General features: G+C 35.2%; 1 protein-coding gene across 1 annotated transcript; it reads left to right on the forward strand.

Annotated features, from left to right (window-relative positions):
* The first annotated feature begins 434 nt into the window (after nt 1–434).
* On the forward strand, nt 435–17,388 carry LOC120352773 (glutamate-rich protein 2). The gene is made up of 5 exons (XM_039434989.1): nt 435–570; nt 3,931–4,088; nt 9,484–9,541; nt 13,241–13,312; nt 16,734–17,388. The coding sequence occupies exons 2-5, from the start codon at nt 3,942–3,944 to the stop codon at nt 17,132–17,134; spliced, it is 678 nt and encodes a 225-aa protein (XP_039290923.1). The 5' UTR covers nt 435–570; nt 3,931–3,941; the 3' UTR covers nt 17,135–17,388.
* Nucleotides 17,389–18,515: the final 1,127 nt, after the last annotated feature.

An 18,515-nucleotide genomic window follows, 5' to 3' on the forward strand; every position in this document is an offset into this window, starting at 1 on the left:
TCTTCTTCTTCTTCTTCTTCTTTTCTTCTTCTTCTTCTTCTTCTTCTTCTTCTTCTTCTTCTTCTTCTTCTTCTTCTTCTTCTTCTACTTATTTAGGATATTCTGATTAATTTCCAACGAAGGGATTTTATTACTAGTTCTCGTGAACGAGCGTAGGGAGTTCTTACTGATGATTAGAGCCTCGAGTCGTCGTCCGTTTGCGGGTTGTTTGTTCGACGATAACTCTAGAGACTGGCAACTAAACCCTCTTTCCATTTTCACTAGCCTTATGTAAAGTGAATCTCACTTTGTATTCATTCATTCAATCCAATTCATTTTATGAATGGAGGAAATATACAATTGAATATATCGTACATCACAATTAGTACAAAATGTTGAAGTTGTTTCTCCTCCATCATATATTAACCAATTTCTTTATATATTTGTATGTTACAGATTGGCTGAAATGAGCAAAACAACATCATTCTTCAGCTACTCCATAATTCACTTGAAACTACTATTCTGAAATATGTTGAACATGAATATCAACAAGGGTGCAGAATATCGCAACAACGCAAATTTTGAACTCAGGTGAGTATAATACACAGTGATTATAAAAGGACTTTACAACTTTGAAAGCACATTAAATTCTAAAATAAAGTGACAAAGTATACTAAACTAAAAGCTATGTTACTTGAGTTGTGCCAATCTACTGAAAATGATTCTTCTCTTGATGATTATGCCTGGATTGGAAGTAGATATTATCAGCCTATCCTAATGATTGAAAATGAACTTATCAAGCATTGATTACATATATTGATTGTGATATGAATTCAATCCTGATTGGAATAATTGTCTATTACAAACGTCAAATATAGTATTGGAATTAAATCTTTCCCTGCCTTTTTAACCTTCCGGTAGTCGCGCCCTACTCAATCACACGAGCAGTCGCGTGTTGTATTTTATACAACATCCAATTTTCCAAGTGTTATGTACTCTGTTTACTGTCAAAACATATTAATTAATTGTAGAATTACTTTTTCCATCTTCTTGGATTATTTTACGCCAATGAATATTTGGATGATTACAAGTTCATAGCCCAATAAGGTACATCAAGCAAAGCATCAATTCTGTGTTATTGGTTCGTTTACAGTCCCCGTATACAGTCTTTCCCTATCTTATGCACTGTCGCGACTAAATGGCACCTAAAGGCTGAACCAATTCTCGGTTGATACTGCAACTCAGTGGAGTGATGGGGGGAAAGTTTTGGAATGCATAGGTGACTCATGCACTGACACCACCCCATAAAATAGTTTTGTGCAGCAAAAAACTGACACTGTTGTACTTTTTACAACAGCGCGACTGCCGGATGGTTAAAATTTACTTACAGAATTTAGTAAGGCTGGGCACACACCGATTAGTCAAGACAAGACTAGTCACGTTTAGTCACAATACTTCACATAGTTGCTTATGGGGTCATGTCTAATTGCAATGACTAATCAGTGTGATTCGCGTCATAAGCAAAGTATTGTGACTAAACGTGACTAGTCTTGTCTTGACTAACCGATGTTCGGCCAGCCTTAGATGTCATTTTGTTACAAAACACTTCAAGTTTAAGGTGTGGGTGTTAAAAATTCGACTGAGTCAATATTGTAGAACCGTTCCATAATTGAATAAAAACACAAATATATTGTCAAATTCCACACAGTTTTATTTGGTATACAACCATGGTTTCGTGACCATACCATTAAAAAAAATCCAATTATTTCTGAGAAACTTTCTCGCTTTCACCACCCACTTATCTTTTGAAACAAAAAAGTTTCCAGCATGTCGAAAATTGCATGTTTTCTGCTTGAAATGTCTTGACATTGACGAACATAATCATTAATTAAAAAATAACTGTAGGTCGGATTAAAATTGTCCAGACACCAAAAGAAAGGAGACATTCTCCCCGTTCATTTGATATGAAAATATTACGCATTACGACGCCCCATGATTCTGAGAGAAGTGATATTTGAAAAAAAAAACAATTTTTCGCGATGTTTCCAATTTTATCATAAAAGTTAAATTTCCTTCTAATCCTTCAAACCTGAAACTTTCTCTAGCACTACTAGGATATCGGGGATGATATTCTACATCCAATTCTGACGTTGAATTGGAAATTTGAGAAAGTTTCAATTTTACACGAATTGGCAACCATGTAATTTCTTCGGATGGAGGGCCAAGTCTCAACTTATTTTACACAAACTTTTTTTTTACTTTCCTTGCCCTATTACCATAGGTAAGGAAAGTATTGCTTTCCAAAAAAAATTGAGAGAACCTAATTTCAAGTTTTCTATACGTTTCAAGGTCCCCGAGTCCAAAAACATGATTTTTGGGTGTTGGTCTGTGTGTTTGTATGTGTGTATGTCTGTGAACACGATAACTCCATTCCTAATCAACCGATTGACTTGAAATTTTAAACTCAAGGTCCTTATACCATGAGGATCCGACAATAAGAAAATCAATTCAAGATGGCGAAAAAGATGGCGGATAACTACTAAAAAAACATGTTTTCACGTTTTTCTCGAAAAGGCTCTAACCATTTTCTTCAAATTCATATCATGGATAGCTATTTATAAACCCTATCAACTGACATGAGTTTCATTTCTGGGAAAATTGCAGGAGCTCCGTAATATTCTTGAGAAAAATGGCGGATAATGACTAAAAAACCATGTTTTTCACGGTTTTCTTGAAAACGGCTCTAAGGATTTTCTTCAAATTTATACCATGGATAGCAATTCATGAGCCCTATCAACTGACATGAGTCTCATTTCTGGGAAAATTACAGGAGCTCCGTAATATTCTTGAGAAGGATGGCAGATAATTACTAAAAATAACCATGTTTTCACGATTTTCTCAAAAATGACTTGACCGATTTTTTTCAAATTCATACCCTGTATAGTTATTTACCAGCTCTATCAACTGGCATGAGTCATTTTCCTGGGAAACTATAATGAGGGGTCCACGCTATACTTGAGAAATGGATTTTGTAACCTCCTTCTCGTGCATGAGGTAGGTAGAGCAGTTTATAAAAAGAACACATAGTCGAGATATTTCATCTGTAGAACAGCTGTTTTGACGACTTTTAAAAAAATCATCAAATTTCACAATTATTTACACAAAGGAAAAATTACTCTGAAAACAATTATTGTGTATATAGGTACACATAATATACAGTAGTCTAATCGTAGTTTCAAATATGTTGCCGCCAATCGTCATTATGTTATTCCCCTAAATTATTCTCCCCTTTAAGAAAGAGGCTTACAGTTCAATGAGCAAGGAAAGTTGTGTGAGTGTACCACACCAGATTTTTATAATTGAATGAGGAAGCGAATTCTATGTTTCAAGTCAATCGGCGTTTGTCTGTTTGTTTGTACCTCAGTTACAGTCGCTGTTATGGTCCGATTTGGATAAAATTTGGTAACAAGTACTTTGAAACAAGGCGCAGAAACGTATGTATTCAAAAATTTTCAATTCATCCCCGTTTCAAGATGGCGGCACTTTATTTGGAAATGAATCCTAGCCATGAATCCTAGCTCAAAAGTGTAAGAAACTTTTATTTTCCAGCGCTCCAAGGCGGTCTTATTTCATACATTACAACATGTTGAAAATTTTGAATTTTCAATCATCCCCCCCCCAACAGATCCACATTTCAAGTTTCAGATTTTTTATCTCTTTAACCGTGCATCCTAGCTCAAAAATAATGTAAAGAACTTTTATTTCTCAGCGTCCTCCACCGATCCTATTGCATTTATATCATCATACAATAATATCCAATTTGTATGTGTGTTTGTGTGTGAATAGGCGGGCGTGTGTCAATAGTGATTTTAGTGAGTGTAGCGAATTCTACTGTTCTCTGAACTACTAGTTTTACACTAACTATATTATTGTTTGAAATGCGTGTTGCAGAAATTAGTGTGATGGAAAGCGAGGTGAATGGTAATAATTGTCCACCGGCGCTGAACAAGAATAAGGCTGTGGTAGCAACGAGTAGCAGTGTCGAGGATCTCAGCGAATACACCGACGCTGATGAGTCCATTTCGGCGCCTACCGAGATACTTGCTGAGGTAAGCACAAATATCGGGGACCGAGCTTCGCTCTGGAGTACAAAAGCATAAACGAAATATTAAGAAAGAAGAAATTATAATAACATTCATACAGAAATTTTTATCCAATCACAGTAAATTTAGATTAATTCTCAGAGGAATGCAAAAATTTCCCTCACAAAGGCCCAGTTGCACAAAAGCTAAATCAGAGAAGACCATTTCAAAAAGATGGATCTACTGGAATTAATCAGGATTCAAAATAGCCCGGCTTTTTTGCAACCGGCACTAAGTACCTGATTGAATGATTTACAAAAGTATAATTTCAAAAGTTCAACAGCTGAGTCATAATTTTGACTCAGTCCCACACCACAGAATAGGTACAGAATGGAAACTTGTAATCAAACGCCTATCTATCCAATGCTTTTTACATGACGCAAATATAGACACGTCACGTGACCTTGGGAAGTTCCAATCCTGGTCTTCTGATTGGTTCGTGGCAGTGAATGAGATCAATTGATCCGGATCATTAAAGTGATCTGAACCTACCATCAATACTATTACAATGCGGCGCTTCCTAACAAGATGGCGGATTTTTGCCTCAGGGTACTAGCCAAGTTTCCATACTGTATGTATACTGTGCCCACACTCACAAACTCGCTCACTCACTTCCATCACCAACAGACGAAGAAATAATTACTATCAGCTGTTTTTCAAAGGATGAATAATAATTATCCTTTTAATGTCCAAGTTTTCCCTGGGATGAGACCTAGTGCAATCGAATCTTTTTATTATGAACCTACTATTTTCTGAATTTCGTGAGAATTGTTAGAGCCGTTTTCGAGATCCGGTGAAATACAAACATACAAACATATAAACATCTAAACATCCAAACATCTAAACATATAAACAGAAGTTGCTTGTTTAATAGTATAGGATTCAAAGTTCACTATATTGTATTCAGTATAATTTCTTACATGTAAAAGGCCTTGTTCACACGATAGGTGTGACCAGAGTTCCCAAATAAGAATAAGTCACTATGTTGTATTTAGTATAATATTTCTTACATCAATAAGAATACATACGAGGTGTGTTCAAAAAGTAAGGTGACTTTTTGAATTTCGTGGGCAACGCACATTTGATTTTCGATTCTCTTATTTTGTTGCATTGGTAATCATTTTCTAAGCATATTTCTAAAGTTTCAAGTGAATAGCATATTTAGTTTATTTTTGACAGTTACAAAGGTCAGAAATATTATGGTGTGCTCAGCGATTTTTGGTCTTAGTGATTCAGTGTGCTTCCACTGGGATGATTGAGCCAGGACTTCCTATATACCAGACCTGCGCCTAGAAAAAAAAATGGCTGCCGTATGTGGTGGCCTGCAATGATATTTGAAACGGAAACTAGACAAACTGAGATTTGAACAAACTGAGACGCTCTCTAACAGCTGATAGTGATTTTTTCTCAGTAGGAATTTCTATAAAACCACCACATATGGCGGCCATTTTTTTTGTAGGCTCAGGTCCAGTAGTATATGGGAGGTCCTGATTGAACCCAAGTTTTGAAATTGTAACCCTATACCCGTTTTTTCACCTGTTACGAACCCTTTGAGCAAATTTGGGTCATCGTTGACATCATCCAATAGCTCTTGAGCGATTGTCATGTGATCTTCTTTGGGTTCTCTTGGTTGAAATTGAACATTTTTGGAACAAACTTTGCTGACACACTTTTCATACTCAAAATTTCCAAAAAAATCATGGCAATAGCCAACCAATATGCTAACATCTTCTGCAACTTTTCTGATAGTGATTCAACGATTTTCCAAAGCAATTTTAACTATTTAAACGTTTTCATTAATTTGTTGTTGTAGTGTTGCGGTGTTCAGAGTCGACATTCAGTACTAGGTTTGTCATTGGCATTTTCTCAACCATCTTGGAAAAGCTTGTACCACTTATGAACGTTTTTTTTTTCACCATGAGTATAAACTCACAGTATGACACTGTCAACATTTCAAATGTTTTGGAGTGATTAATTTCATTTTTTTACACAAAATTTGATGAGAATTCTTTGATCCATTTTTTTTGATAGAAGAAAAATCGCTGAGCACACCAAAATATGTCTGACCTTTGTAACCAAAGACCTTAAATATGTTCTTCAGGTTTCTAAGAGATGCCCTAAATATATTTCTTCAAGGTCTTTGTTTGTAACTGTCAAAAATGATATTCACTTGAAACTTGAAACATATGTTCAGGACACATGTAAAACGCAACAAAATAAAAAAATCAAATGTGTGTTGCCTGCGAAATTAAAAAGTCACCTTACCTTTTGATCACGCCTCATAAGATGATGCACTTCCTACGGTGGCGTTTTCTATGAACCCATTAAGTGTGGCGTTTTCTATGAACCCATTGAGTGTGGCGTTTCCTAGGAACCAAAATTCAATCATGACGTTTCCTACAAAGAACTTCTACCTGTACTGAACTTGTAACTGTTACAGTTACTTGTGTCTTGAAGTATCAGTTGTTACTCTTATCTGTCTGATACTACTGTATAGATGTTATTTTTCTGCCATTGAACAACTTTTAGCCTATCTATGGGTGAAATTGAGAGAGTCAGTTGGAAGGCTCTCGAGTAGGTACCTTTCTTAGATCAACCTGTCCACTTTGAAACCTTTTTTTAGATCAACATGTCCACTTTGAAACCTTTTTTTAGATCAACATGTCCACTTTGAAACCTTTTTTTTTAGATCAACCTGTCCACTTTGAAACCTTTTTTTAGATCAACCTGTCCACTTTGAAACCTTTTTTTAGATCAACCTGTCCACTTTGAAACCTTTTTTTTTAGATCAACCTGTCCACTTTGAAACCTTTTTTTAGATCAACATGTCCACTTTGAAACCTTTTTTTAGATCAACCTGTCCACTTTGAAACCTTTTTTTAGATCAACCTGTCCACTTTGAAACCTTTTTTTTTTTTTAGATCAACCTGTCCACTTTGAAACCTTTTTTTAGATCAACCTGTCCACTTTGAAACCTTTTTTTAGATCAACCTGTCCACTTTGAAACCTTTTTTTAGATCAACCTGTCCACTTTGAAACCTTTTTTTAGATCAACCTGTCCACCTTGAAACCTTTTTTTTAGATCATCCTGTCCACTTTGAAACGTTTATGGCTTTCAAATACTTTATTCACAAATATAGAGCCTACAGTATGAACTCTTTCCCACTGTCGGTCTTTGTTTAGAGTGGGTTTCGAACTCCCTCACTCTATACGGTATTTTGCCCGGCGCCAATCAATTACTATGAATTGATAAAATAATTACTTTACTATTATTTCACTCACTGAACTAATAATAGTATAGAAGAAAAAGATAAAGAGAGATAGATCAGGGTCGTGTGTAAGGGAATGTATAAAGTGAAAGGCAAAACAAAGGTTAATTATGAATTTATTGTTGAACTTTAAATTTATATGAATTTATAAAAAAATTGATCAAAAATATAGTAATGATTAGAAATAAATACAAGATGATTAAGTTTTCGAAAGTACTACAGTTCAAGTTTAATTTTATACAACAAAAGTTAACAAACAGTTCTTATCACTTTTATCAGGTTACTTGAAAAATAAGTAATAAAATCAAAATATTGAACACCTCTAGTTAAAAATACGATTATAGTCAAAAATAAGAGAATTGATGAATTTTATAGAATGAATATGATTAGGGGAGCCTTGCTTTAAAAAACTATTATTTGTGCTTAGAAGTGAATTTCAACTGTAAGTTTCAAGAAATTAATTAAGATTGTGTCTTTAAATATGAATTTAAAAAGAAATAATAATTAAGTTTGCTCTTCACTATAATGCTATAAAATTTTATATACTTATTTGGGCTTTTTAAGGTGGGGTGTTGTGGATTTGAAATGAGGAAAATTGAAAATTCTAAATACAATCTTTACCTGGCTCAGTCAATTCCCTATAGGATAATTGAAGTCTGAAACCAAAAACTCACTCCTACACTGTCCAAAATCCAAGAGACTAAGAGAGATTCACATCAACTAACAGCAACTCACTTTGCAAGACAGGTCTGCCTGCATATATACTAGCACTAGCACCACGATTTTCCACCCCTCATCAGCCTTCGCTCTCTAGCTCCGCCTACCCTCAAACTCTTTAGCCTAATACTCTGCTTACAAATTGAATTCAAATATCAATTTGAATTCACTATAATGTTTATTATGTTATATCATTTTAAACTATGGCTCCCCTTCATTATTAAAACAAATGATATCATACATTTTACCAATATTTAAACTCTAAAGTTTGGATACTGACAATTGAATGCATTGATTTGATTAATACAGTAATCAATCTTATAAATCCAATATGGCAAATACTTCAATAATAAATACATGAAATGAACAAAATACAATGTCATACAGTACATCATTGCAATCGAGTTGAATAAATCAAATTAATAAGATACCAATCAATTACTACTTAATTAATTAAGCAGGTTTCTTATACTCATTGTCAACATGTTTCAATCAATATACCTAATTTATTCTATTTATAAATTTGTCCTTAGCCTATGAATTCGGATTCAACTAACTTAATTAGCTTATAATAATTATTAAATTATAATTTATTATATAACATTATATTTGTCGAATACTTTATACATATAGCCTAATCTACTTCACGCCCTAGTTTTTATAAACATGTACTCGTTTCATATTTATGGTTTTATGTGATCACCATTCAAATAATTGATCATCAAATAATTGCTTCAATAATATTCATATGCTGACCACGTGGTGAAATGGTAGCATATGCTAACCACGTGGTAACGTTGTAAACTACATATCTATATTTACTTCTCTCCTAACTATATATCTATATTGCTATACACAATCTTCATTTACCTGCCATCAACTTATGCTATAGCTATATATAAGGGTTAACACAAAACACAGTGGGCCATGTGGTTTCTATTGTAAACGTGTATGTGACTAACATTAGGATACTGTTACGTTTCTAGGAAATAATGATTTTGTTTCAAACTATTTTAGAAAAGAGTAATGACCCCTGCGTCTGTCTAGGTAGGCTATTCAAATGCATTCTCAATGGTTTTGAGAAACGGTTCTTCTTATTATTCTAGCTCTTCGAGCGTTCATATTCTTACAATACAATATGTTCAGAGCACGTGTTACTACAAATAACATATATCTACAATTTTTAAATTTTAGGAGAGCACGTGGTCGCCATTTGTGGCTCAAGTAGTTGGGAAGTCCCTGGACCTTAGGAGTTGATATTTGAATACTTGAGTACTTGAATACTTAAATACTTGAGTAGTTGAACACTTGAATACATATGAGCAAATAACCCCATTTTAGTGTAAATAATTAACATTTCTGTTTTCTGTTCACAGTTTCTATCTGCAGTAATGCTGAAAGACTATGAGAATGCACTCAAGTACTGCAAAATGAGTACGTATCCTATACATACACATAAAATAAAACCATCTTGAAAATATTGAAACTAACAAAGTCTCCTCCATGATGGTTCGGAACTCACCTGGAACCGCCGGTCTGCATTCATCTTTTAATTAACAATAAAGAGTTATTGAAATGTCCAATGATTGAAACGATAATCATCAACACTGTATGGAATGAGTTTGTAAAAGTTATAGCCATGCATAAAATAAAACAATCTTGAAAGTAATAAAATGAAATAAAACAAAGTCTCCTCCATGATGGTTCGGAGCCCACCTGGAACCGCGGGTCTGCATTCATCTTTTAATTAACAATAAAGAGTTATTGAAATGTCCAATGATTGAAACGATAATCATCAACACAGTTTTGAATGAGTTTGTAAAAGTCATAACTTGATTGTTCGAAACTTACATAAAACTGGGGGACAAAATTCATCTTTCATCAACAATGATTGTAATCGGAACACTAATCATCAAGAACAATTGAAATACTACCTTGAAATTCATCTTTCATCAACCATAATATTGAAATTGAAATGTCTTATAATTGAAACACTAATCATCAAGAACAATTGCAATACTACCTCATCTCGTTACTCACGCACAAGTCAAGGATTGTGTGAGCATCAACCTCAGTACAAAAAGCTCTTCCAACACAAGATTAATTTGGAAGATTGAAACTCCAAAGTGTCATAAGATCTCATTTTCATTTCTTGGGAGCTCGAGAGTCTGGGTAAACTGTCATCTTCCATCTTCCACCTCTTCTTCTTATTATTTTCGTCTCCTTCTTCTGTCTTCTTCTTCTTTTTTTCACTATTCTTCTTCTTCTTCTTCTTCTTCTTATTCATCATCATCAAAAACTTATTTTTCTTCTCGTGTCTTCTTCTTCTCCTCCTCTCCTTCTGTCTTCTTCTTCTTCTTCTTCTACCTCTTCTTCATCATCTTTTTCTTCCAATTCATCATCATCATCATCACACCTTTCTTCAATTCTAATAACTCATCTTTTTTCCGGCACGCGGTTCTTTTATACCACGACTGTATGACCTCAATTTTTCACTGCGAAAACTTTTCTCTGGGAAAATCAGTCTCCAATTTTCCTCTTGACGAAAGAGCTATTTAATAATTGTGTTGCTTCTTCAGTACAGATTGAATTTGTTGTTGAAGGAGCAAATAAATTCATGAACAAATCATTAGATAGTTCAGAGATTGAGGAGAAAGAATCCAAATTACAGTATTCATAAAATATGAACTGCAACATCATATATGAGAAATATGATTATAACTTTTTATAAATTTATGGGAATAAGATTGATTTGTATTTGTAACTAGCCGCTAATTTTGGGGGTATACTTGGCGTTATTTCAAATTCCTTCTAACACGCTAATTTTGGACGTATCTTTGACGTTATTGCAAATTCCTTCTAACACAACATTATTACACCCTAGCTGAGCTTCTGTACTAAATTTGAACATCTTCTGTTCATTTGTTCTCGATAAACTTGAGAAAAAGCAGAAAAAAAATTCTGGAAAAACGCTAATTTTGGGCGTATCTTTGACGTTATTGCAAATTCCTTCTAACACAACATTATTACACCCTAGCTGAGCTTCTGTACTAAATTTGAACATCTTCTGTTCATTTGTTCTCGATAAAGCTGAAAAACCGCTGGAAAAACGCTAATTTTGGGCGTATCTTTTACGTTATTGCAAATTCCTCCTAACACAACATTATTACACCCTAGCTGAGCTTCTGTACTAAATTTGAACATTTTCTGTTCATTTGTTCTCGATAAAGCTAAAAAACGCTGGAAAATAGCTAATTTTGAGCGTATCTCTGACGTTATTGCAAATTCCTTCTAACACAACATTATTACACCCTAGCTGAGCTTCTGTACTAAATTTGAACATCTTCTGTTCATTTGTTCTCGATAAAGCTGAGAGAACGCTAAAAAACGCAGATTTTGGGCGTATCTTTGGAAATTTTTCCAAATCCGTTCTTAGTGCGCCTCTAAATGGCCAACTGAACACACCTACCAAATTTGAACGTTTTTGGTCCGGTAGATGTTTAGTTCTGCGAGTGAGTGAGTGAGTGCCATTTCGCTTTTATATTTATATATACTGAACTGTCTGATGATTTGTTCAATGAAGATTCAGTGATTTGTTCTTAAGACTTATTCAAATTTAGTTCACAGATTGAGGAGGAGGAATTTAAATTTCAGTATTCATAAAATTGATTTATAAAATATTAACTGCATCATAATATGAACAACATCATATAAGGGAAATCAACATGATACTGAACTGTCTGGTGATTTGTTCTGAAGATCTATTCAAATCCAATATCTAGAAAAGTTGATATAATATCTAGAATCTAAAGTAGGTATTATCATTAAGGTATATTTTCATAGGTATTAACCTCACTTTGGACTATTTATGTGCCAAAATCAAGGAATTGAAGAAGTTTTGGGCAATTGCCTGTTTCTCTTTCCAAATATCGTGTTTGTGACTGTTCTAATAAATGTATCCTGAATTCAATATTCTATAATAGTCATTATAATATACAATTCATAATTCATAAATCATCGAGAAAAAATAGCATAAAATATATCCCATGGTATAGGGCGGTTATGTTTAAAATTTCAAGCCGATTTTTGTTAACTTTAGCTTATTACTGTCGACTACTGGCTATTATTACTGTTTTGACCGGGTTGAGAGTGTAAGAACAGCACAGTATGAGAAACTAGCAGCGTCACATAGCTAACTTTATATGAAACAAATAAGTGTAAGTTAAAAATAAGTAACTATTATTTTTACTTTCCTTGCCCTATAACCATAGGTAACAAAAGTATTGTTTTCCGAAAAAAATTAAGGTACCCTAATTTCAAAATTTCTATACATTTCGAGGTCCCCTGAGTCCAAAAAAGTGGTTTTTGGGTATTGGTCTGTATGTGTGTATGTGTGTATATGAGTGTATGTGTGTCTGTGTACACGATATCTCATCTCCCAATCAACGGAACGACTCGAAATTTGGAACTTTAGGTCCTTACAATATAAGGATCTGACACGAACAATTCCGATCAAATGCAATTCAAGATGGCGGCTAAAATGCCGAAAATGTTGTCAAAAACATGGTTTTTCGCGATTTTCTCGAAAACGGCTCCAACGATTCTGATCAAATTCATACCTGAAATAGTCATTGATAAGCTCTATCAACTGCCAGAAGTCCAATATCTGTAAAAATTTCAGGAGCTCCGCCCCATCTATCCAAAGTTTGATTTGAGATTCCCAATTAACAGGCTTCAGATACAATTTAAACAAAAAATTTCAAGTGGAAAAGATTGAGAATGGAAATCTCTACAATTAATGTTCAGTAACATTTTCACCTAAAATTAGAAATAAGCTCGAAATTTGATAGAATGTGATTATTCAATTGCAAACTGTTGGCAACTGTTGATTCTATTAAATCATTCACTATAAAGAGATAGCAGACCTCGTGTGTCTCCAGCGTTATTGTCCTGTCACCAACTGGCTTAGATCTGTGAATAGTAGACTTGTGATGCGCGGGAACACTAGCGTCAGGTGATCAATTACGTATTTTCATAACGGCAAGGAAAGTTGTGTGAGTGCGCCACACCAGACTTTTATCATTGAACTCTTTTTTTCAATAGCATCCTTAAGTTGTATGTTATCTGTTTCAGTTCTGCAGTATGAGCCGAATCATGCAACTGCCAAAGAATTTTATCCACTGATTCTTGAAAAAATCATTCAGGGTGAGTGCATTCATTCTATTTCCTCGAAAAATACACATATGGGTGATTAAAAAAGGACCTTACAACTTTGAAAATTCATATAAATCTTATTAAACGAGGTACAGAGCTGGTTTTGGTGTTGTTTTAAAGGAAAACACTTCAAGTTTTTTTACCCTAAAGATTTTCTATGTGACTTCCGTTGGTTATCCTGCAGACATCCCATCGATAGTCGATTTCTTCCCATCGATAGTCGATTTCTTCCCATCGATAGTCGATTTCTCCCCAGACTCGCACTAGCATTCCAGGTGTAACTTGCTCAACAGCAGCGCAAATCCTTGCTCTAAGTTCAGGTAGAGTGGCTGGCAAAGGAGGTATATACACCATATCTTTTATGAAACTCCACAAGAAAAAGCTCCAGCGGTGTTAGTCTGGGGAACGAGGGGGCCATGCAATTGGCGCATTACGGCCAATCCACTGATTTGGAAAGCGGTCATTAAGAAAATCTCGGACGTCAGTCAGATAGTGTGGTGGTGCGCCATCTTGCATAAAGAAAACATTTCGTTCTCGGTCATCCTCATCGATCTGTGGTATCACAAATTTTCGCAACATATCAAGGTACACTATGCCGTTGTTCAAACCAAAACACACAGCTAGCACGCTCGGGTCCAGTGAAGGCAGCCATCTTTGACGTAACTGCCAATAGCGCTTGTGCGGCGCGACCAGACACTAGCGGACTATGCGAGAAAAAACTTGGAGTGTTTTCTTTTTTAACAACACCAAAACCAGCTCTGTACCTTGTTTAATAAGATCTATATGAATTTTCAAAGTTGTAGAGTCCCTTTTGTATCACTCGGTATTATAATAGAGCTAAGGTACATTTCCAAACCTGCCCTCTCAACGAACTTGAGAATTACACAATATTGTAAAGTTTTTAAAACATTAAAGTGTATAGAATTTGTTCAAACTTATACGGTACAATTCAGCTACATTGAGGAGTGATTATTTGAATTTCGGATTCAATTTCAAATTCCTCTTCTTCTTCTTCTTCTTCTTCTTCTTCTTCTTCTTCTTCTTTTTCTTCTTCTTCTTCTTCATCTTGTCCATGACGATCTCTTGCCTTCATTCTCCAATTCCTGATGCGAATAAGTTCTGCAGCATCCTTTGAGATGCCATCCACACATCTCAGTCTTGGCTTTCCCACTCATCCAGCTTCTTCTTCTTCTTTTCTTCTTCTTCTTCTTCTTTTCTTCTTTTCTTCTCGAAAACGGCTCCAACGATTTTCTTCAAATTTATATCATGGATAGCTATTTATAAGCTCTATCAACTAGCATAAGTCTCATTTCTGGGAAAATTTCAGGAGCTCCGTAATATTCTTGAGAAAAATGGCAGATAATGACTAAAAATCCATGTTTTTCACAGTTTCCTCAAAAACTGCTCTAACGATTTACTTCAAATTCATACCATGGATTCATTCATAAGTCCTATCAAATGACATGAGTTTTTTCCTTGGAAAATTGCAGGAGCTCCGTAATATTCTTGAGAAAAATGGCGGATAATTACTAAAAAACCATGTTTTTCACGATTTTTTCAAAATAACTTGACCGATTTTTTTCAAATTCATACTCTGTATAGTTATTTATCAGCTCTATTAACTGGCATGAGTCTCCTTTCTGGGAAACTAATGGGGGGTCCACCCCATCCTTGAGAAATGGACTTTGTAACCTCCTTCTCGTGCATGAGGTAGGTAGGTAGAGCAGTTCATAAAAAGAACACATAGTCGAGATATTCATCTGTAGAACAGCTGTTTTGACGACTTTAAAAAAATGACGACTAAAAAAAATCATTGAATTTCACAATTTACACAAAGGAAAAAGTAATCTGAAAACAATTATATATACACATATACAAAAGTCTGATCGTAGTTTCGAATATGAGCAAGGAAAGTTGTGTGAGTGTACCACACCAGATTTTTTCAATAGCATCCTTAAGTTGTATGTTATCTGTTTCAGTTCTGCAGTATGAGCCGAATCATGCAACTGCCAAAGAATTTTATCCACTGATTCTTGAAAAAATCATTCAGGGTAAGTGCATTCATTCTATTTCCTCGAAAAATACACATATGGGTGATTCAAAAAGCACTTTACAACTTTGAAAATTCATATAAATCTTATTAAACAAGGTACAGAGCTGGTTTTGGTGTTGTTTTAAAGGGAAACACTTCAAGTTTTTTTACCCTAAAGATTTTCTATGTGACTTCCGTTGGTTATTCTTGCAGACATCCCATCGATAGTCGATTTCTTCCCATCGATAGTCGATTTCTTCCCATCGATAGTCGATTTCTTCCCATCGATAGTCGATTTCTCCCCAGACTCGCACTAGCATTCCAGGTGTAACTTGCTCAACAGCAGCGCAAATCCTTGCTCTAAGTTCAGGTAGAGTGGCTGGCAAAGGAGGTATATACACCATATCTTTTATGAAACCCCACAAGAAAAAGCTCCAGCGGTGTTAGTCTGGGGAACGAGGGGGCCATGCAATTGGCGCATTACGGCCAATCCACTGATTTGGAAAGCGGTCATTAAGAAAATCTCGGACGTCAGTCAGATAGTGTGGTGATGCGCCATCTTTCATAAAGAAAACATTTCGTTCTCGGTCATCCTCATCGATCTGTGGTATCACAAATTTTCGCAACATATCAAGGTACACTATGCCGTTGTTCAAACCAAAACACACAGCTAGCACGCTCGGGTCCAGTGAAGGCAGCCATCTTTGACGTAACTGCCAATAGCGCTTGTGCGGCGCGACCAGACACTAGCGGACTATGCGAGAAAAAACTTGGAGTGTTTTCTTTTTTAACAACACCAAAACCAGCTCTGTACCTTGTTTAATAAGATCTATATGAATTTTCAAAGTTGTAGAGTCCCTTTTGTATCACTCGGTATTATAATAGAGCTAAGGTACATTTCCAAACCTGCCCTCTCAACGAACTTGAGAATTACACAATATTGTAAAGTTTTTAAAACATTAAAGTGTATAGAATTTGTTCAAACTTATACGGTACAATTCAGCTACATTGAGGAGTGATTATTTGAATTTCGGATTCAATTTCAAATTCCTCTTCTTCTTCTTCTTCTTCTTCTTCTTCTTCTTCTTCTTTTTCTTCTTCTTCTTCATCTTGTCCATGACGATCTCTTGCCTTCATTCTCCAATTCCTGATGCGAATAAGTTCTGCAGCATCCTTTGAGATGCCATCCACACATCTCAGTCTTGGCTTTCCCACCCTCAGCTTTCTTCTTCTTCTTCTTCTTCTTTTTCTTCTTCTTCTTCTTCTTCTTCTTCTCTTCTTCTTCTTCTTCTTCTTCTTCTTCTTCTTCAGGGTGGTTGACAGTATTGGATTTGGATTTTGCAATTTGATAATTATGTACAATTCTCCGATTTTTTTCAGCTTCAGCCGAAGCCGAAACAACTAACGGCAACCACACCAACGAACCCACGACCGACTCGACTAGTGACTCCGAGGAGGCAGCCGAAGAGGAGGAGGAGGACGAGGATGATGAGGAGGATGATAGCGAGGAGACGAGCGAATCTAGCAGTGAATCTATGGAAGACGAAGAGGGAGAAAAACCTCCCAGCGACTCTGACGGCACCACGGCCAGTTATTCCAGTCTGGAAGACGAGGAGGCAGATAGTATTCAGATGAATACTGTCAGTACTCAGCCGAACGATAACGAGTACCAGAGTAACGGCAACAAGGAGCTGAATAATTCCGACTCTGAGTCTCCAACGGAACCGGTCAGTCAGATGTTGGTACAACAACTCAGGTCTCTGATATTACCTGATAAGTAATAGATGGTTGGGTTTCAGAGTAAGGATGGAGAGATGTGATCAATGTGCATATAGTGAGGTCCACGTTATAATGGCAGTGAAGAAAGATAGGTGAACAGCGTAGCCGATTCTCTCAGTTGCCACTGCTGTAGAGGATAACTGATGCCGGTATAATATTAAATGTTCATTTTTGTTTGAAAATAATAAACTATTCATTTTATTGACCGAGCGAAGTGAGGTCCAAGATTCAAGTCGATGATTTGGCATTTCTTTTAATGTTTAAATGTTTATATGTTGCGCATTTACGGCGAAACGCGGTAATAGATTTTCATGAAATTTGACAGGTATGTTCCTTTTTAAATTGCGCGTCGACGTAAATACAAGGTTTTTGGAAATTTTGCATTTCAAGGATAATATAATAGGAAGAAGGAGCCTCCTTCATACGTCAATATTAGAGTAAAAATCAGACTATAGAATATTATTCATCATAAATCAGCTGTCTAGTGGACTATAATACTACCCGTTCTAAAACATCGAACATCTTGAAAATGTATCTTTCCATCAACGTTGTAGACAGTTGCAGCCAGACCTGAAAACAGCGCTCACACTCACATTCCGGGACGACACGTCAAGGTACGATAGGACAGGAAGCTCTATATTTATTAAGGATTTTTTCTAGACATTTTAAATTGATAAATTATTTATTAATTCTTGAGAAAACATAACAACAGGTCAATGTAACTTACTGAGGGCGAGGTCTACTGTTCACAGAACTACTAGTAAATAACTAGTAGTTCTGTGAATATTCGCCTTTGAAGGAGGCTCCTTTTTCCTTTTATATTATCCTTGAAATGCAAAATTTCCAAAAACCTTGTATATACGTCGACGCGCAATTAAAAAAGAAAGATACCTGTCAAATTTCATGAAAATCTATATCACCGCGCTTCGCCGTAAATGCGCAACATATAAACATATTATAAACATTTAAACATTCAAACATTCAAACATTCAAACATTCAAACAACATTTAAACATTCAAACATTCAAACAACATTTAAACATTCAAACATTCAAACATTCAAACATTCAAACATTCAAACATTCAAACATTCAAACATTCAAACATTCAAACATTCAAACATTCAAACATTCAAACATTCAAACATTCAAACATTCAAACATTCAAACATTCAATCATTCAAACATTCAAACATTCAAACATTAAGAGAAATGCCAAACCGTCGACTTGAATCTTAGACCTCACTTTGCTCGGTCAATTATTTAGTTACGACTGAAATGGCATTATATAGCCGTAACATGTCCTGACTAAATAGTTTCAAAAAAGGCACTCAGATTTATATTTCCATTATTTTATATTTAAAAGTAGCCTTTAATCTGTAGA

Source organism: Nilaparvata lugens, chromosome 8, assembly GCF_014356525.2.
Source record: "Nilaparvata lugens isolate BPH chromosome 8, ASM1435652v1, whole genome shotgun sequence".
Lineage (NCBI taxonomy): Eukaryota > Metazoa > Arthropoda > Insecta > Hemiptera > Delphacidae > Nilaparvata > Nilaparvata lugens.

Coding starts and splice junctions, on each gene's coding strand:
- LOC120352773 (XM_039434989.1), top strand. CDS start 3,942: ATGGAAAGCGAGGTGAATGGTAATAATTGTCCACCGGCGCTGAACAAG. Junction 9,542..13,240: donor ACTCAAGTACTGCAAAATGA/GTACGTATCCTA, acceptor TATCTGTTTCAG/TTCTGCAGTATGAGCCGAAT. Junction 13,313..16,733: donor TCTTGAAAAAATCATTCAGG/GTGAGTGCATTC, acceptor GATTTTTTTCAG/CTTCAGCCGAAGCCGAAACA.